Source organism: Equus asinus, chromosome 10, assembly GCF_041296235.1.
Source record: "Equus asinus isolate D_3611 breed Donkey chromosome 10, EquAss-T2T_v2, whole genome shotgun sequence".
Classification (NCBI taxonomy): domain Eukaryota; kingdom Metazoa; phylum Chordata; class Mammalia; order Perissodactyla; family Equidae; genus Equus; species Equus asinus.
This window is the reverse complement of record NC_091799.1, coordinates 51,114,565-51,135,883: the sequence shown is the minus strand read 5'-3', so window position 1 is coordinate 51,135,883 and position 21,319 is coordinate 51,114,565. Positions and strand designations below refer to the sequence as shown.

At 40.4% G+C, this 21,319-nt stretch overlaps 1 protein-coding gene across 1 annotated transcript; it reads right to left on the bottom strand.

The window, feature by feature from the left end:
- Window positions 1–7,430: 7,430 nt before the first annotated feature.
- LOC106831172 (olfactory receptor 7C1-like) lies at window positions 7,431–21,164 on the bottom strand. Its single transcript, XM_070519677.1, is given in 4 exon segments — window positions 7,431–7,653; window positions 12,951–13,531; window positions 13,534–13,838; window positions 21,062–21,164. Coding segments are annotated over 4 exon segments (1,212 nt in total).
- Between the last annotated feature and the right edge of the window lie 155 nt (window positions 21,165–21,319).

Genomic DNA, 21,319 nt, shown 5'->3' with positions numbered 1-21,319 from the left:
TTTTTAGTTTTACTGAAGTATAATTGATTTACAAAAAATTGCACATATTTGATATATATATCTTGATAAGTTTGGACATATGCATTCACCCCTGATACCATCAGCATAATCTAGGTAATAAATTTTTATCTCCTTGTACTCTTTTGTGTGTTTTTGTGTGTGGTGGGAATACTTACAATCTATTCTCCTAACATATTTTAAAGAGTACAATACCGTATCATTAACTATACATGCTAAGTTGTACACTAGACCTCTGGAACTTATTCATCTTGCATAACAGAAACTTTATACCCATTGGGCAACAGCTCCTCATTTCCTTCCCCCCAGCCACTGGCAACCAACATTCCATTCTCTGCTTCTATGAGTTTGATGATTTTAGATACCTCAGGCAAATGTTGTCATACAGTATTTGTCCTTCTGTGTCTGGCTTATTTCACCTTGTATAATGTTCTCCAGGTTCATCCATGGTGTTGAAAATGTCAAGATTTCTACACAGCATTTTAATGTATGTTAGGTTTAATATCATTAATAATGAAATTCCCTCACATTATCTCTCTGATAGTGTTATTAGTAAAGATTTTGATTTTTTGCATTTATTAGGTATAGTGTGCATTTCCTTAATGTTCTTATTAATTTTAAGATTTTCTCTAATATTCATATACTTTATCCAAATAATATTAATTTAAAACATCTATTTATCTTTAGGTCTTATTGCATTGATATGAAATTCCACCACACTATTCAACTGTATGGCAAGAGTTGGAATTTTTATTAGTTTTCCTTTCTTTCGAGGGAATAATTCTAGCGCTTTGTAAGTTAATATGATGTTCACCATAAATTAGGATATATATATTTTTCTCAGCTTAACCTGCATTTTTTTATTCCTAGATAGCTTAGAGGGTCTTTTAAAGGTACAAATAAGTGTTTTGTGATTGATTAACAATTTAGAAAAAATAACATTAAAAAATAAAATTAAATCCATATTCCCTAATAAATTTCAAATGTTAAGTGTGGAGCAAGAGACCATACAAGCTATCAGAAGAAAATAAATAGACTACATAGATAATATAAATTTATACATGAATATATATATAATCTTTGAAAGTAGAAGTTCTCTCTGAATAAAAAGTCTAGTAGATACAAGAGAAGAAAAGATCCATAATTGGACCATAAATCAAAAAATTCTTAATGAGAAAATGTGCCATGCAGAAAATTAGAATGTAAAAAATAATCTTTCTGACTGATAAAAGTTAATATCTTTAGGCTATAAAATCTTAATTATAAATCATAGAAACATTAATGAATTAACTTGGAAAAAGGCATTGGATATTAAAGATTTACAAAAGAGAATATAAAAGGGTAATAAATGTTTGAGAATATTTTCTTTCTAGTATTATTCTATGAGAGTGAAATTAAAATAAGATATCGTTTCAGTGAGAGAATTAAAAAGTACTTTTTAAAATAAGATTAAGAATGCAAAATTCCCTTATGTGGAAAGAGAAATAACACTTCAGATACTGTTATGAGAGGATAACTGATCCGTTTTTCGGGACTGGAGAAATTAAATGAGCATACAGATCTTTTATAATTAGACACATATTTGCACAAACCCAGGGAAAAATTATCTACAGCAAGATACACGAAAATGTGGACAGAGATCATCTTTGAGTGGTAATGTGAATCCTGATTTTTAGATTTATTTTCTTCTGTCTTTCAAAAACTGCAAATGAACACACATGTAGTCTATACTCAAGAAATAAACACTTTAAGATTTGAAGATGTGGTTAATAAAAGTTCCTCAAAACAAAGGTAAAGCATAAAATTAAGATAAAAGCAGAATTAATGAATTAAAAAGAAGAAAACTTATAGAACTGAGAAATAAATTCTAGAGCTAATTATTTGACAAAATCAAACAAATAGATGAAATTAGAGAGAAGTCTAATGAAAATGATAAAAAGAAAGAAAAAGAACAGAAATGCCTAAAATTAGGAACGAGAAAAATGAACACAGAGGTAAGGAAGTGCTCAACTTTGCAAGATAACATTAATTATAACTCTATATTAAAAATTGGAAAATCTCTGAGAAATAAATTTATTTCTGGGAAAATATGTGTCAAAAGTTGGTTCAGGATGAAGGATAACAGATCAATAATTAAGGAAGGAATTAAAGAACCAAACTGACCTCCAGAAATGCCCTGGTGGGACCTGTGGCAGGAACAATAGAAGAATCCCCTTTAAATATTAAGAAGAAAGGAAAGCCTGCTATCACTAACGTTATTTATCAACACCCTGGAAGTTCCAACTAATGCAACAGAATGAGAAAAAATGTAAAATGTAAGTATTGAAAAGGCAATTCTTCATTGTTTGAAGATGATGGGTTGGTTGCAGATAGTGAACTGGCAGCTGAAAACCTCTTTTAACTGAGTATGGTTTTAGTAAGACAGTCGATACAAAACAAGCATGGAAAAACTAGGAGCCATTTTAAAATGACATTTAGTGGCATATAGTACCTTCAGAATGTTGTGCAACCATCACTTCTATCTAGTTGTCATCACTATGGGAACTCTCTGTCCTATCTTTGTAACTTTTCTGTAAATCTAAAATTATTCAAAAATAAAAACTAATGACAAAAGTGGGTGCAAGAGAAAAAAACCCAGTAGTGTTCATACGTATGGTTAAATCTCTCAGGAAACAGATCACAATGATTTCATATGTTAATAAAAATATAAATCGCCTGGAACAGGGACTGGAAACTTGGAAATATACAATAAATAAGAGCGATAAATTTATTAAATAAGCTAAAATTTCTTGAAGACCTTCATGTGTCAATGCTTTTTATGTGCTATGTTTTATATGCCTTAGCTCATTTTGTCATCATAACTATTCTTTTTACTTAACAATGAATATGTGTTTCCAGTAATGCAGTGATAATAATCAATATGTATAGATTCTCACTAAGTGTTACAGCCGATTTGGAAACTTCCCATTCATGATCTCCTTTAATTTAACCTTCACATTAACCTTGTGAATTGGGTACTACTATTATCCTCATTTTACAAATGGGGAAACTGAGACACAGAAACACTAAATAGCTTAACATCAAAAGCTATATGAATGGACTTGTAAGTGATAACTATGCAGAATCCCAGGGAATGTTTCTTGCTTGAATGAATAAATGAATGAATAAGATTTTACAGATAAAAGGACACAGGAGCATCTTTGATAGAGGAGAATAGAGGCACTTGTAATGGCTCCTGGAAAATTGCTAAGATGGCTGGGTAAGAAACTCTGGAGAGATGTTGAGGGCTGAGAGAAGGTCAGTTTCATCAGGAATGTGAGAGGTCCTCAGAACTGGGTTCCAGAAGAGACAGGAAGGAAGCTGAGAGGAAGAGAAATTGAGAGAGACTCAGGAATTGAATTTTGTAGAATGTTTTAAGTGAATGGACTCTCACCATCACATTATCTCATTTTTGCCACCAAAGTTTGTCCTCTGAGAGCTCTGCCTGCCTCCATTCCTGTTTCCCACAGCAAGTGCTCTGATGGCGTTGCTGAGCCTCTAGTTCCCCGGGTCCTTTCTTCTCTGGGTGATGGATATTCAACTCAGTTCCCAGGAAAGGCAGAGAGGGGGCGTCAGGCAACCATTCTCTGAAAGGGCACAGTTGAACTCCCTCCTCCCTGGGACAATTGAGCTGCAAGTGAGAGGAGTAAGGAGCATATTTACCGTTTCTGTGGCCTCAGAGGTTGAATTCTCACAAAAGCTCATTAAAGCAATTGTTCCATTCTTAGTCTACTCTCTGAGAAATTTTGTTCCCATGAGTTAGGGAGCCAAAACAGGAAGGAACTTCTTTATGCTAGTTTTGTGCCCTTGGGAACATCTTGGAAGCCAGCTATGTGTATTCCCTGCCCTACGCCCCTTAGTCATGGTGTTCTTTTCTCCATGGGTGTGGTCTCCATTGTCCTCTCCCATGAGCATTTCTTCAAGATTTGAGATGGAATTTCTTTGTCTACCAAAGGCACGAGCAGGTACATTTTTCAAGACTATGTGAGTCCCAAGAACCTTGACTTGGAGTTGTGAACAAGGCTCTAAACCACACTCAACTCCCAACAAAACCATTCTGATGACATTGGCACAACTCCTCTTCTTACCATTGAAGGTGCAATCAAGAGATAGTTGTAGACATGCAATGAGAGAAGTGCATGGAGAGGTGGCTGGCTCTACAGGCAGGACTCTGTGGGTATTTATAGCTTTACAGGGTAAAACCAAGTCCATCAGACAGTCCTCAGCATTCTAGTCCAGAGGCAATGGGCCATCTTTATCAATTGACAAGGGAGTGAATTTTATAGCCCAAATCAAACATTATTAAAATATTTCCAGAAGATAAGAACAGTAGGATACTTAGAGCATTCCCTTTGAATGGCTGCTTTCAGCCTGAAGGAGTAATCAACAGGATGAGATCTTTTCTACCAGAAGGGCAGACCTACTGTGGGGTTCACTGTGCTCATGTCATTATATTGAACAGTGCACCATGTTATTTAATCAGTATCATGAATCTTGTAGTTGACTCAGTCTCCCTTCCTTCTCATGGCTGTTAACAGAAAATAGAGCTAAATCTGGGTCTTCACTTTAGTGCTTGTACAGGGATTTATGGTCCATTATTATCATGTGTAAAAATGTTTCAGGGAAGAGAGAGAGGACATGAATCAGAGAGGAGAGGAGGGAGTCTTTTAGGCCCCTGGGAAGTCTGAGACTTTTGCTTTTACTGATGTTGGAAGCTAATAAAGGGCTTTCGAGTGGAGGAATCATTGAACAAACTTATAGTTTTAAAAGATGATTCAGTTGCTAAATTGAGAATTAACTGTAGGGATGGGGCATAAAGGGAGAACATTGAGATTAATGGGAAGGCTATTGCAATTCTCCAGGAGGGAACTGACCGTACAACTTATTGCTCAAATTGAAACTGAAATTTAAGTTGAAAATGTTGAAATGGAAAGAGGGCGCTATTAATAATTATTTTGAGACAACAGCTATAGATCAACACAATCCCGTGTAAATTGGTCACCTAACTGAGGAAAAAGGGTGGTGGCTGGGACCAGAGAGGCGGCTGTGGAGGTGGTGGTAGGGAGTTAGATATGGAATGTGGTTTGAAGGTGGAGCTGATGGACTTTGCTGAATGATATGATGTGGGGTGACACAGGAAGAGAGGAATCAAGGACAATTCAAAGTATTTTGGTCTCAGATACTGGAATAGTGGAGATTTGCTGTTTACAGAGATGAGAAGACAGTGAAAGGAGCAGATTTGGGCAATAATTTTTCAGGACTATGGCTTTGTACATGTCAAGTTTGATATGTTTATTAAGCATCCAAGTGGAGATGTCTAAGGAGCAGTTGAGTCAATGATTCTGGAGTGATCTTGTATGAAAAGAAATATTTGGAGTCATTAGTCTGCAAATATGATTTTTGAATCTATGACACAGCTTGAAATTACCTACAAAATGAGAACAGATAGGGAAATGGAGAGGACTGAGGACTGAAGCATGGAACACTACAGAACTGAGAACTTGAGACTGTGAGGGGGAGCCAGCAAAAGAAGACGGAGCTGCCAGCGAGGTAAGGCAAAACCAAGAGAGGATAAGTTTCAAGAAGGAGTGAGCAATGGTGTCAAGGGAGCTGAAGTCATTAAGAGAGAGTCATTAAGAAGACTGACTGTTGGATTTGGTGATGTGGAGGTCTCTGCCAACCTTGACAAGACCTTGATGAGAGTTGTTTAGTTGGCATTATGAGGATGGAAGTCCTATCGTTAAGGGTTTAAAAGAGAGAGGGGAATGGAAGGGGAGATAGTGCTTTTGGAATACACTCCAGAGGAGTTTTGATGAGATGGAGAGCAGAGACATAGGAGCACCATCTGGAGGGAAGAGCGAGGTTAAGAAAATAACATTTCCATTAAAATGTAATTCACCTAAAATTCACTCAAGAAAATACTTTTGAAAGGAGAAATGGCAGCGTGTTTGTATAATGTAGAGTGTAATTCATCAGAGAGGGAGAATTTGATGCTTCAGCAGAGAGAGTTGCTGAGGAAACCAGGAGAAGGAAGGTTTCAAGGAGTGACCCACATCCTTGGGTAGCAGAGAGGGGGAGGGTCTAGGGTGTATATGGAGCTCCTGGCCTGCAAGGCTCTCACCAGACACCAGACCTGTTGGCACCTTGATCTTGGGCTTCCCAGCATCCAAAACCATGAGCAACAAATGATGTTTAAGCCATCAGTCTATGGTGATTTGTTAGAGCAGCCTGAACTAAGACAAAATTAGTGGGTCATTGGGCTTGATGGAGGGAAAAAAAGGCTCATTATTTGACCACAGAGGTAGAGTTTTCTTTGTATAAGTTTCCGAGGTCCAGTTATTTAGTTTTTCCACCTGGAGTAAACACATCCTCAACTTTAAACTCACATGACAAAATTTTCCTGGCTGTATTCCCAGGTAGGCTATTCAGGGCATTCCTCCCCAATGGGGAAGTCCATTTTGTAACTATTAGTAACTGACAGTGACTTAGAGCATCAGTGGGCAAACACTTTCGTAAAGGGCGGGACAGTCAATATGTTAGGCTTTGTGGGCCATCTGTTCTTTATTTTAACTATTTAACAGCCGCTGTAGTGGGTAAGCATGTGTAGACATTATGTACAGAAATGGGTGTGGCTGTCTGAGTTTTCTGTGGCTGCTGTAACAAATTACCACAAACTAGGGGACTTGAAACAACAGCATTTCTTCTCTTGCTATTCTAGAGGCCAGAAGTCTGAAATCAAGGTCTCAGTAGGGCTGTGCTACCTCCAAAGGCTCCAGGGGAGATTCCACTCCTTGCCTCTTCCTGTTTTTAGAGGCTCCCAGTGTTCCTGGGCTTTGTGGCTGCATCACTCCAATGTCTACCTCTGTAGTCTCATGTTCTCCTTCTCTTCTCTGTGTCTCTCTTCTGTGTTTCTCTGTGTGTCACCTGTCATTGGCTTTAAGTTCCACCTGGATAATCAAAGATGGTCTCATCTCAGGATCCTTAATTACATCTGTAAAGATCCTTTTTCCAAATAAGGTCATATTCACTGGTACTGTGGGTTAGGATGTGGACATATCTTATTTGGGGCCACCATTCATCCCGCTATACTGGGTTCCAATAACGTTTTTTTTTTTTTTTTACAAAAAAGGCTGTGGGTTGGACTTGGTGGATGGGACACAGTTTATTGATCCCGGGCTGAGAGAGTAGCTTTAGAAACGGGGAGCAGGTAAATCAGAGAGAACACTGTGAGCTGTACAGTCATGCTCCGCATAACAGTGTTTGCATATAGGAGGGTGGTCCCTTAAGATTAGTACCATATAGCCCAGGTGTGTAGTAGGCTATACCAGCTACGTCGGTGTTAGTACACTCCACGATGTTCGCATAATGAGAAATCACCTAATTCGGCACTTCTCAGAAGGTAACTCCACCATCAAGCCGAACGGGACTGGATTTTCTTTGGTATCCTCCGTACCTGAGCAGCGGTTCAGCCTGTCTTTTTCCTCTGATGCCCTAGGTTTGCTGCAGCTCAGATGCAAATCTAATTCCCCATGGTTTTCTTTCAGCTCAGGGGCGCCCCGGGCAGGGCAGGACCCGGATTTAGAAAGCAGGTACTCCGGGTACACGATTTAAGCGGGGAGTGCCTCCCTGTGTCCCGGGCACCTCACCCTCGTCCAGGCTCCTGCACCCGCTCTCAGCTTCCAGCCCTCCCTTGGCGTCTTCCCTGCAGCCGTCCCTCCCCTGAGGTGCCCCCGCAGTTCAGCGGTAGCCCTGGGGCGGGCGGAGCGGCCTTTCCTCTGGGCCTCCGCAGGTCTCCTCCTGCTTCAGGCGCAGCATCCCCAGCGCTGAGTCATCTTCTGAGCGGAGGCGAGCATCTTCTCCCAGTGGTTTTCCTCTTGCACGAGCCGCGCTCAGTGTTCCCGTCGGCTCAGCCACGCGGTTTTCCTTTTGGTTTTTCCTGGGATCCTCTTTGCCCAACGCGGCAGCATTTCCTCTGCAACGGCCCAGCGTCTCGACACCTGCAGGTTTCCTCAGGCTGTGCCTCTCCCCTCAGTGGCGCCGGATTTCCCGGTGGTTCTGCAGCTCGTGCTCAAGTCCACACTCTTGACAAGTCCACGCCCAGCGCGCTGCCCCTTCCCGCTGGACACGCACAGTCGCCTGCGTCCCCACGGCGTTTTCAGAGCGCGTTTCGCGCACAAACGCCTCCGCGGCTCTGCGTCTCCTGCTGGGGCTCTCCGCGGCCCAACCGGGCGTCTTTTCCTATGGTTTCCCCAGAGGTTGGAGACGCGCCGTCGACCCGAGAGTCTCAAACCGAAGTTCTCCGCTCCGTGTCGCCCTATTCCTCTCTCCCCAAGCCCCCAGCTTGGCCATAGCTTACGTGGGAAATATCCGAGAGTCTTAAATGATCCCCACATTGCTATGAATGTGGTATGTCTGCTAAACACAGAGCGATCGTAGGCTTTATGTTACCCAAGAATTTGTCACAATTTATAGTGTATTCTTAGCCCACGTCTGGAGTGTGAATTTCAGTCTTGAGTATCACGATTTAAGAACTTCCACTGCAGACTCAAGGAAACTTAGGCACAAATACAGTGCTATTGCAGTTAATGATGTAGAATGGGAAGTCTCTGGAGGGGGGAGGGGTGGGGACACCTGGGAAGCGTTTTCCTTACCTGTTAACATGGTCAGAATCTGAGAAAAGATTTCTTATAATATTATAAAATGCGTTCCATGATGAATCTCCAGATTTTTAATTTTTCCTTCTAGAGAAATAACCCAGACTCTGCCTTAATTCTCCGTGATGGAGGCAATGTTCTCACCAGGAAGTGCTTTGCCCTGCTGCACGTTAGGGAAATACAGTGGAGTTCCTCCCTATGACAGCTGAGCCCTCTCCACCTCCAGGCTCCGTGGTCCAGCTACTTATTTAAACTTGTTTTGGGGCATATACTCCATTCATCTTAAGGCCACTCTGTGCCTGCTAACATACCAGACACCACAGAGAAAACGTACCTGACATGAGAGCAGACACCATCGCACCTGTTAAAGGGTAAAAAGCAGGTGGAAACAGAGGTGACCAAGGAGGCCCCATCTCTCTTCTCACCCAAGCCTCTGAGAAACTTCCCGAGGAAAGATTTCCATCCCGGGAACTGAACATCTCGTGTGTTTAATTAGCAGAGCTAATCCGGGAAAAGATGATGATGTATTATTTGTGGACTAGGAAGACTTCTGAGAATTCCATGTTATTATGTGAGATATCGGGGATTTCCTGTTACTTTTCTCTTGCTGCATTAAAACCCCCCAAGATTAGTGACTTACAACTACCACCAACATTTACTATTCTGCATGGTTTCCATGGGTCAGGAATTTTGGAGTCCTTCTGCTGGAAGTCCTGGTTTGAGGTCTCTCCTGAGATTGCAGTCAGAATGCTGGATGGTGCTGCAGTTGTTGGAAAGCCTGACTGGGGGTGGAGGATACACTTCTGGCTGTTGGCAGGAGGCCTCAGTTCCTGACCACGTGTGCCTCTCCATAGGGCTGACTGAGTGTCCTCACACCAAGGCGGCCAGCTTCCCTCAGAGGCAGCAATGCAGGGGGGAGCAAAGGGCGAAACTTCAATGTCTTTTATACTCTAGCTTTGGAAGTCACACGTTGTCATTTCTTAATATCCCGTTGGCTTCAAAGGTCAGCCCTATTCAACGTGGGGGGCAGTACATCAGTAGGTGGGGATCATTGGGGACTATCTTAGAGTTGGCTCCCACAAATATGGTGTGACAAATCTAATTATGGGAACAACTGACACAGAAATGGAAAGAAATTGAGAGTGGAAGTGTTTGGGTAACAGGGAGGCAGAGTCGTCTACAAAAATTCTTTGATTAAAATGAATAAAAACAAGCTGTCAACGAAAATAATCCATAACCAGTCTATAAATGAAAATTTGGGTGAGTTTATTCTGAGCTTAAATCTTAGGATTATAACCCGGGAGAGTCTTTCCACAAAGGAACAGAACACTCCAAAGAAGTGGGGGTATACAGGGTGGTTATATACCCTCAATGAGTATGTTTCACATATGATTGAAATGTCCCTTTTACAATAGTCACGAGGCTGCTCTGTCAGCACAGCGATTGATGGAAACGGCAGATAGGTCTGCTGTCTCAGTGAATGCCGCGGGGCGGCCGGTGTGTTGCCTCGGGCTGGGCGGTCACAGATGAGTGCTGCAATCGGTTCCCAGCCTAAAGAAAGATGCTTAATCTTTAAGGAGATGCCAACGTTGGGAGGGGGAGAGAAGTTGCACCTTTATCTCAAGGGCCTTTTGCTTTTGCCATAGGGAATCTCTAAAGCAGATATACAGTGCATGCTCAATGGCCTCGGTCAGGTCCTTTTGGAAAGACAAGTTCAGGCCAAATTAGGTTTACACAAAATGGCTTCCTCATATACTCCAATATATCCTATTACTTGTCATTTTTATTTGTCAAAGCATATCGTTTTCAAGGTCATCCCATGCACTGAGGGAATAGAGCAGATTTTTCTCTGACATATGAAAAGTCTGGTCCCATTGTATGGATATACCACATTTTGTTTATCCATTCATCAGCCATGAAGAGGAATGAAGTGCTGACACGTGCTACAACCTGGATTAACCTTGACAACATTATGCTGAGTGAAAGAAGCAAGACACAAAAGGTTATATGTTGTATGATTACATTTACATGAAATGTCCAGAGAAAGCAAGTTAGAGACAGAAAGCAGATTTGTGGTTTCCAGGAACTGGAGGTGAAAGGAAATGGGGAGTGATTGCTAACGGTTATGGCATCTCCTTTGGGGTAATGAAAATGCTCTGGAGGGGCCTGTCCCATGGCGTAGTGGTTAAGATCATGTGCTCTGTTTCGGTGGCCCAGGGTTTGCTGGTTTGGATCCTGGGCACTGACCTACTCACCACTCCTCTAGCCCTGCTGTGGTGGCAGCCCACATGGAGGAACTAAAATGACCTGCAACTGAGATATAAAACTATGTGTTGGGGCATTAGAGAGAGAAAGAAAAAGGAAAATATTAGCAACAGATGTTAGCTCAAACTTCCTAAAAAAAAATCATGATGGAGGCAACCGAAAAAAAAGAAAATGCTCTGGAAGTAGATAGTGGTGCTGATGGTTGCACGACATCATGAGTGTGTTTATTGCTATTGACTATACACTTTAAATTGATTAAAATAGTAAATTTTACACTAGGTTTTAATCTCAGCCTTCTTGGCTCATATGGGGCTCCATGGGTCACGTAGAAGGGTGATAGGTTTCCGAATACCCAAAGAGGGACACACAAGGCTGAGCTGAGCGCCCACAGGTTGGAAACTGGCCCCTGGGTGAGAAGTCAGATGATGCCACCTGGTGTCCACTATGGACAGTCTGTGTCAAGGGACAGATAGAGGACTCACTGTGACACCGAAGGTTCTGGGGTATTGAAAGGAGCTAAAATCTGGGTGAATCATCATGAGAGGACCACAGAGTTGGTCCAAACCAAGAGAACATAGCAAAGGTTTGTTAACCCAGATATTGGCAGAGGCTGCCGTTGGAAGTCCAATGAGAGCCACCACTGCCAATAGCAGTCAGCTTAGGCAGTTCAATGACTCACATTTTCCGGTTGTTATTACCATTATAATTATTGTGTGGCAGTGAGCTGGCATCCAGATGGACCAGACATCTTTTCTGGGCAAATGAACCTCTGCTATCTTCTCTTGGTTTGGACCAATTCTCTGGTCGTCTTCTGTTGATTCAGTCCAATTTTAGCTCCTTTCAATTCCTCAGAACCTTCAACATCACAGTGAGTCCTCCATTGTCCCTTGACACAGACTGTCCACAGCAGACACTGGCTGACATCATCTGACCTCTTACCCCAGGAGCCAACTTCCAACTTATGGACACTCAGCTCAGCCTTCTGTGTCCTTCTGTGGGTCATCAGAAACTTAATGACACTTCTAAGAGACCCATGGAGCCCCATATGAGCCAACGAGGCTTAGATAAAAACTCAGTGTCCCTCCCAGGTTCACACTGCACAGATATTGCACCTCTGCTACAGAAACCCCATTTTAATTCAAGGTAAAAATATATAACCATAATCCCCAAGCTTCCCAAACAGGATGAGATGAGAGATGTAAGCCCCCGTTTATTACTTTTTAGGCTTCAGCAGATGCCCTTGAGGATTTTGCACCTGGGAGTTTTCCATATGTTCTCTTCCTCATTGGAAGAAACTCTCCTGTGGTTATGCACTGGGGGTGATTTGGCCCCGAGAGGACATTTGTTCATATCTGGAGACATTTTTAATTGTTACAACTTGGCTGGTGATGCTACTGGCATCCAGTGTTTAGAGGACAGGGTTACTGCTAAACACCTACAATGCGGAGGACAGCCCCAGCAAAGAATGATGCAGCCCAAGTATCAAGAGCGCCAAGGATGAGAAATTCTGCCCTATGTCATGTTGTCTTTCTTCCCAAGGAAAATGAGCTTTGTGACAGTCTAATGGAGACCAGAGCACAGGGAGAGAAATTTGCTTAATAACGTGGGCTGGAGCATCATAAAAAATTAGCCCTCTTATATATATCAATAGCTGGCATTTGCTTAGGACTTGCCACTTGCATTCCCTGTGCTGGAACTTTACCATATCATCCCTTTTGATCCTCTTGTCACCTGTATGAGGCATGCATTGTTATAGGTCCATTTCACAGATAGAGAAACTGAGGCACAGGAGGTTGAGCATTTCTAACAAGACCACCATCCATTAAAAGCGACATCAGCATTTGAACCCAGTCAGGGGGACTTCAGAGTCCACACTGTTAAGTGCTCTGTTCCATTGCCCTTGGTCACACTTGTCCAGGCACAGAGTCTTTGCTCTTGTCTTGGGAAGATGACACGCTGCAGTCAGGCTTTCTAAAGGCCCTCTTCATGACCCTGCTCCTCAGGCTGTAGATGACGGGGTTCATCACTGGAGTGATCACAGTGTACAGGACTGAGGCAAACACCCATGTCTGAGAGGCATGTGTCCATGTGGAACTGAGGCAGACCCCCAGGCAGGTCCCACAGAACAAGGAGACAACCGACAGGTGAGACGCACAGGTGGAAAACACGCTATACTTCCCTCCTGCTGAGATCCTCAGTACACAAGAAACGATTTGAGAATAAGAAAAAAGGATCCCAGTGAGAGGAGAAAAGCCCGTAGTGCCTGTTACAATATATAATACAATGTTATTGATGAAAGTGTCAGAGCAGGCGAGCTTGAGGACCTCAGGGAGTTCACATAAATACTGCAGGATTTCAGTGACTGCACAGAAAGAAAGCGACAACATGGTTAAACTCTCAGGCAGGGCCCCAAGAACACTGATAGGCCAGGTCAGGTGGAGTAACTGGGCACAGAAGCGGAGGTTCATAATGACTGTGTAGTGCAACGGGTGGCAGATGGCCACGAAACGGTCATGGGCCATCACAGTCAGGAGTAAATTGTCCAAAAGTCCAAAACCTGTGAAAAAAAATACATCTGCATGATGCAGCCTGCGTAGCTAATGACTTTGCTCTGCACATGGATGTTCAGGAGCATCTTTGGGATGGTGGTGGAGGTGAAACAGATGTCAGAATAGGACAGGTTGGAGAGGAAGAAGTATATGGGTGTGTGAAGGTGGGAGTCTGAAATGATGGCCAGGATGATCCCCAAAACAGTAACCAGGTACAAAGACAGGAACAGCCCAAAGAAAACACATTGAATCTCTGGCTTCTCAGAAAGTCCTAGGAGGGGACATACTGGGAGCGCCGAGTGGTTTCCTGTTTCTGTTTATAGCAGTTTCTTCCAAGAAAGAGGCAGAAGCAAGACTGAATCAATGACCAATAGGCATCTCAGAACCGTGGTCACTGTTAGCTTGAATGCAATTTGAGGAGATAAAGCATTTCTTCTTTCTTGTCTGTCAGTTTGGGGTTTCCAAATGCCGCCATCTTCTCCTCAGAACATCCAAATGCCGCCAACTTCTTCTGTGTTGCCACCACCAGCTGGAAAACCTACACATGAAAACTAATTTTGCTCCCAAAGTAGACCTCATCTGTTCAACTGCCCTGATACCTGGTCATCCAGTCTTAGTCTTTTCAGATGTCTTTAACTAATCTGTATACTTTTAAGTGCCTTTACAATAAAAATAATCACAATAATTTTTATTATTGTTTTAATAATACTAATTAAAAAGGCCTGGATCTGTATATAATTTCCATAAACTATGGTAATGTCGTGATATCTACTCACTTTCTACTCACAATTTCTACTCATTTGACTACTTAAAATGTATAATGGACCAATCATGAAAGAAATTGAGTCATCAATCAACTTTACCTCCCAGAAAAGACACAGCGCCAAATTACTAATTTGAAATACATAAAAATTATTTGCAGTCACTTGAAAATAAATGTCCCAATGAATTTTATGACGCCATTTTAATCATGATACCAAAAGCCAACAGCTCTTCACAATAGCAGAGGTACAGCCAAGACTACAGATTAATCTTTTTATAATTAATGTATCAGGATAAAGCTCAAAGAAAATAGCAATAAAATATATTCAGCAATTTATCAAGCAAAACAAATACCATGACCAGGTAGCATTCAACCTTAGAAAGCAACCAGCATTTCATATTGGTAATTTATTTATTGTAGTAGAGCAAATCAGTAGAAAAAATCATCCAAATAAAATAGGATTGTCTTATTAAATGCCAAAGATATTGCATGAAAACTGGTCTGAGGATCTGTAAATAGGATATTTCTTAACTATGATAAAGTAGTTTCCTTGGTCATCAGCTAATAACAACCCTGACACGAAGATATTTGAAGAATCCCCATAAAGATCATACAGAAGACAAATATGCCTGCTGCTGCCACTACCCAACACTGTTCTGAAATTTCAAACCAATATGACCAAAGAAGAAAAAGCAATAATAAGTTCATGTTTTGAGTAAAAGTAAATTGATCAGGTTTTCACATGATACAATTGGCTACCTAAAGTCCATTGGCAAGGTATTACAACTAAGAAGTCACTTTGGTAAGGCTAGATTTTTTTGTTGTTGTTGCAGTAACATTGGTTTATAACATTATGTAAACTTCAAGCGTACATCGTCATGTATTTTGGTTTCTGTGTAGATTACATCATGTTCATCACCCAAAGACTAATTACAATCCATCACCACATACCTTTTGCCTTCCTCCCTCCTCTGGTCCCTTCTAGTAACCACCAATCCAATCTTTGTTTCTATGTATTTGTTTGTTGTGGTTTTTATCATCTACTTATGAATGAGATCATATGGTAGATGACTTTCTCCTTCTGGCTTTTTTCACTTAGGATAATATCCTCAAGGTCCATCCATGTTGTCACAAATGGCCAGATTTCATCATTTCTTATGGCTGAGTAGTATTCCATTGTATACATATACCACATCTTTATCCATTCATCCCTTGATGGGCACCTAGGTTGCTTCCAAGTCTTGGCTACTGTGAACAATGCTGCAGTGAACATAGGGGTGCATGTATCTTTATGCATTTGTGTTTTCAAGTTCTTCTGACAAATACCCAATAGTGGGATAGCTGGATCATATGGTAGATATATTCTTAAATTTTGAGGAATCTTCATACTGTTTTCCATAGTGGCTGCAGCAGTTTGCACTCCCACCAGCAGACTATGAGGGTTCCCTTCTCTCCACATCCTCTCCAATACTTATTGTTTCCTGTCTTATTAATTATAGCCATTCTGACAGGATACAATGATATCTCATTGTAGTTTTGATTTGAATTTCCCTGATAGTTAATGATGTTGAACATCTTTTCATGTGCCTGTTGGCCATCTGTATATCTTCTTTGGAGAAATCTCTGTTCAGATCTTTTGCCCACTTTTTATTGGGTTGTTAGTTTTTTTAAAAAAATTTATCGAGTTCATAATAGTTTACATCAATGTGAGATTTCAGTTGTACATTATTTCTTGACTGTCACCACATAAGTGCTCTCCTTCACACCCAGTGTCCCCCCCACCCACCTTCCCCTGGTAACCACTAAACTCTTTTGTTTGTCCCAGTACTTGTTTATATTCCACATATGAGTGAAATCATCTGGTGTTTGTCTTCTTCAGTCTGGCTTATTTTTCTCAGCATAATTCCCTCTAGGTCCTTCCATGTTATTGCAAATGGGATGAATTTGTCTTTTTACTGGCTGAGTAGTATTCCATTGTATATATATACCACATCTTCTTTATCCAATCAATGGTCGATGGGCACTTGCATTGCTTGCATGTCTTGGCTTTTGTGAATAGTGCTGCAATGAACATAGGGGTTCATATGTTACTTTGGGTTGTTGATTTCACATTGTTTGGGTAAATACCCCGTAGTGGGATAACTGGTTCATATGGTAGGTCTATTTTTAGTTTTTTGAGGAATCTCAATACTGTTTTCCATAGTGATTGCACCAGTTTGCATTCCCACCAGCAGTGTGTGAGGGTTCCCTTCTCTCCACACCTTCTCCAACATTTGTTATTATAAACATTTTAACAGGTGTAAGGTGGTATCTTAGTGTAGTTTTGATTTGCATTTCCCTGATGATTAGTGATGAGCATCTTTTCATGTGTTTATTGGCCATCTGTATATCTTCTTTGTAAAAATGTCTGTTCATTTAGTCTGATGAATTCCCACTTGTTTATTTTTTCTTTTGTTTCCCTTGTCTGAGAGGACATGGTATTTGAAAAGATCCTTTTTAGTTTGATGTCAAAGAGTATACTACCAATATTATCTTCCAGGAGTTTTATAGTTTCAGGACATATCTTCAAGTCTTTGATCCATTTTGACTTTATTTTTGTGTATGGTGTGAGATAGTGGTCTACTTTCATTCTTTTGCATGTGGCTGTCCGGTTTTCCCAACACCATTTATTGAAGAGACTATCTTTTCTCCATTGTATGTTCTTGGCATCTTTGTTGAAGATTAGGTGACAGTAGATGTGTGGTTTTATTTCTGGGCTTTCAGTTCTGTTCCATTGATCCATGTGCTTGTTTTACTACCAGTACCATGCTGCTTTGGTCACTATGGCTTTGTAGTACATTGTTAAATCAGAGATTGTGATACCTCCAGCTGTTCTTTTTTCTCAAGATTACCTTAGCAATTCGTGGTCTTTGATCGCCCCATATGAATTTTAGTACTCTTTGCTCTATTTCCGTGAAGAATGTCGTTGGGGTTCTGATAGGGATTGCATTGAATCTGTAGATTGCTTTGGGTAGTATGGACATTTTAACTATGTTTATTCTTCCAATCCATGAGCAAGGAATCTCTTTCCATCTCTTTAAGTCATTATCAGTTGCTCTCAGTAATGCCATATAGTTTTATTTGTATAAGTCCTTCACCTCCTTGGTTAAATTTATTTCTAGGTACATTATTTTTTTAGTTGAGATTGCAAATGGAATGATATTTTTGAGTTCTCTTTCTGTAAGTTCATTATTGGAGTATAGAAAAGCAACTGATTTTTGTAAGTTGACTCTGTACCCTGCAACTTTACTGTAGTTGTTAATTATTTCTGTTAGTTTTCCAGTGGATTTTTTGGGTTTTCTATATATAAGATCACATCATCTACAAACAGTGAGAGTTTCACTTCTTCACTCCCTACTTGGATTCCTTTTATTTCTTTCTCTTGTCTAATTGCTCTGGCCAAAACCTCCAGTAATATGTTAAATAAGAGTGGTGATAGAGGGCATCCTTGTCTCATTCCTGTTCTCAGGGGGATGGCACTCAGTTTTTGCCCATTGAGTATGATGTTGGCTGTGGGTTTGTCATATATGGACTTTATTATGTTGAGGTAATTTCCTTCTATCCCCATTTTGTTTAGAGTTTTTATCATAAATGGCTGTTGGATCTTGTCAAATGCTTTCTCTGCATCTATTGAGATGATCATGTGGTTTTTATTCCTCAATTTGTTGATGTGGTGTGTCACATTGATTGATTTGTGGATGTTGAACCATCCCTGTATCCCTGGTATAAATCCCACTTGATATTGATGTATGATCCTTTTGATGTATTACTGAATTTGGGTTGCCAAAATTTTGTTGAGAATTTTTGCATCGATGTTCATCAGCGATATTGGCCTGTAGTTCCCCTTTTTTTGTGCTGTCCTTGTCAGACTTTGGTATGAGTGATGTTGGCCATGTAGAATGTGTTAGGAAGTGTTCCATCCTCCCTAATTTTTTGGAATAGCTTGAAAAGGATAGGTATTAAATCCTCTCTGAAAGTTTGGTGGAATTCCCCAGGAAAGCCGTATGGTCCTGGGGTTTTATTCTTTGGGATGCTTTTGATTGCTGTTTCAATCTCTTTCCTTGTGATTGGTCTGTTCAGATTGTCTGTTTCTTCTTGACTTAGCTTTGGGAGGTTGTAGGAGTCTAAGAATGTATCCATTTCCTCTAGGTTATCCATTTTGTTGGCATATAGTGTTTCATAGTATTCTCTTATAATCCGTTGTATTTCTGCGGAGTCTGTTGTTATTTCTCCTCTTTCATTTCTGATTTTGTTTATTTGAGCTTTCTCTATTTTTTCTTTGTAAGTCTGGCTAGGGGTTTGTCAATTTTATTTTTCTTCTCAAAGAACAAGCTCTTTCTTTCATTAATCCTTTCTACTGCCTTTTTTGTTTCAATAGCATCTATTTCTACTCTGATTTTTATTATTTCTCTCCTGCTGGCTTTGGGCTTTGTTCTTCTTTTTCTAATTCAGTTAGGTGTAATTTGAGATTGAGTATTTGGAATTTTTCTTGTTTGTTAAGGTGTGCCTATATTGTGATGAATTTCCCTCTTAATACAGCTTTTCCTGCATCCCATATGAGTTAGTATGGCACGTTATCATTTTCATTTGTCTCCAGGTATTTTTTGATTTCTTCTTTAATTTCTTCAATGATCCATTGCTTGTTCAATAGCATATTGTTTAGTCTCTACATCCTTGTGCCTTTCTCAGCTTTTTTCTTGTAATTAATTTCTGGCCTTATAGCATTCTGATGGGAGAAGATGCTTCTTATTATTTCAATTTTTTAAAATTTGTAGAGGCTTGCCTTGTTTCCCAAAATATGGTCTATCCTTGAGAATGTTCTGTGTGTACTTGCGAAGAATGTGTATTCTGCTGTTTTTGGATGGAGTGTTCTATGTATGTCTATTAAGTCCAATTGTTTTAGCTTTTTGTTTAATTCCACTGTTTCCTTGTTGATTTTCTGTCTGGGTGATCTGTCCAATGATGTGAGTGGGGTGTTGAGGTCCCCTACTATTATTAGGTTATTTTTAATATCTTCTTTTAGGTTTGTTAATAGTTGCTTTATGAACTTTGGTGCTCCTGTATTGGGTGCGTAGATATCTATAAGCATTATTTCTTCTTGATGGAGTGTCCCTTTCATCATTATATATTGCCCCTCTTTGTCTCTCTTTACCTGCCTTATCTTGAAGTCTACTTTGTCTGATGTAAGTATTGCAATGCCTGCTTTCTTTTGTTTGCCATTAGCTTGGAGTATCCTCTTCCACCCCTTCACTCTGAGCCTGTGTTTGTCATTGGAGCTGAGATGTGTTTCCTGGAGGCAACGGATTGTTGGATATTGTTCTTTAATCCATCTTGCCACTCTGTGTCTTTTTATTGGAGAGCTCACGCCATTTACATTGAAGGTGATTATTGATGTATGAGGGTTTAATGCTGTCATTCTGTCACTCATTCTCTGGTTTTCCTGCATTTCCTTTGTTTCTTGTCCTGTGTGTTTTGGTCTACCCATTGAATTATGCAGTTTTTTATGCTGTGTTTCTTTGTTTTTTCCTTATTTATTTTTTGTGTCTCTGTTCTACTTTTTAGTTTAGTGGCTTCCCTGAGGTTTGTATTCAGAAACTCGTGCATAACATACTCCATTTTCTGATGGTCTCTTATTTCCTTAGTTTAAACTGATTCAGTCTCTTTCCTCCTCCCCTCCTAAGCTATTATTCTCATATTTTATTCCAAATTGTGTTGTGAGTTTATGGTTAAAGTGACAAGACTGTCTTTGTTTCTGGTATTTTCCTTCCCTTTATCCTAATGCTATAGTTGAATATTTGCTATCCGAATATATGAATTTGCAGAAGATTCTGATTCTGCCTACCTATTTGTCTCCTTACTCTGTGTTTTGTGACCCCTTTCTCCCTTTTTTTCTTTCTTCAGGTATGACAGCCTTCTTGAGGATTTCTTGTAGGAGAGGTCTCATGGCTATGAAGCCACTTAGCTTTTGTTTGTCTGGGAAAGATTTAATTTCTCCTCATATCTGAAGGATATTTTTGCTGCATAGAGTATTCTTGGCTGAAGATTTTTGTCTGTTAAAGTTTTGAATATGTCATTCCAGTCTCTCCTAGCTTGTAAGGTTTCTGCAGAGAAATCTGCTGAAAGCTTGATAGGGGTTCCTTTGTAGGTTATTTTCATCTGCCTTGATGCCCTGAGTATTCTTTCTTTGTCATTCATTTTTACCAGTTTTAATGCTATATGCCTTGCAGTAGGTCTTTTTACATTGACAAATCTGGGAGATCTGAAAGCTTCCTCCACACACATTTCCTTCTCATTCCCTAGATTTGGGAAGTTCTCTGCTATTATTTCTGTGAACAAGCTTTCTGCTCCATTCTCGTTCTCTTCTCCTTCTTGAATACCTATAATTCTTATGTTGCATTTCCTCATTGAGTCAGATATTTCTCAGAGACTTTCTCCATTTCTTTTTAGTCTCAGTTCTCTCTCCTCCTCTGTTTGGAGCACTTCAACATGTCTATCTTCAATTATGCCGATTTGCTCCTCTATGGTGCCCACACAAGCATTCAGGGAATCTGTATTTTGTTTTATCTTTTCCATTGTATCTTTCATCTCTAATATTTCTGATTGATTCTTCTTTGTAGTTTCAATCTCTTTTGTGAAGTACCTCCTGAACTCGTTGAATTATTTCTCTATATTCTCTTTTACATCATTGAGTTTTTGGATGATAGCTATTTTGAATTCATTGTCATTTAGTTTACTTATTTCTGAGTCCTCAGGACTGAGTTCTGGGTGCTTGTCATTTTCTCCCTGGTCTGGGGATTTGAAGAATTGCCTGATGCTGGAAGGACGGGTCTTTCCCATTTTGATATTATTTGGTTGCAGTTGCAGCCTATCACCACTGGGTGGCGGTCGAGAGCCAGGTATTCTGAGCCCTCTGCCTTCACCTGAGATGGTGGGCACGGTTCAGGGGAGGGCGCTTTCTCCTGCGTGCAGTCCTGCGTTTCCCAATCAGATCT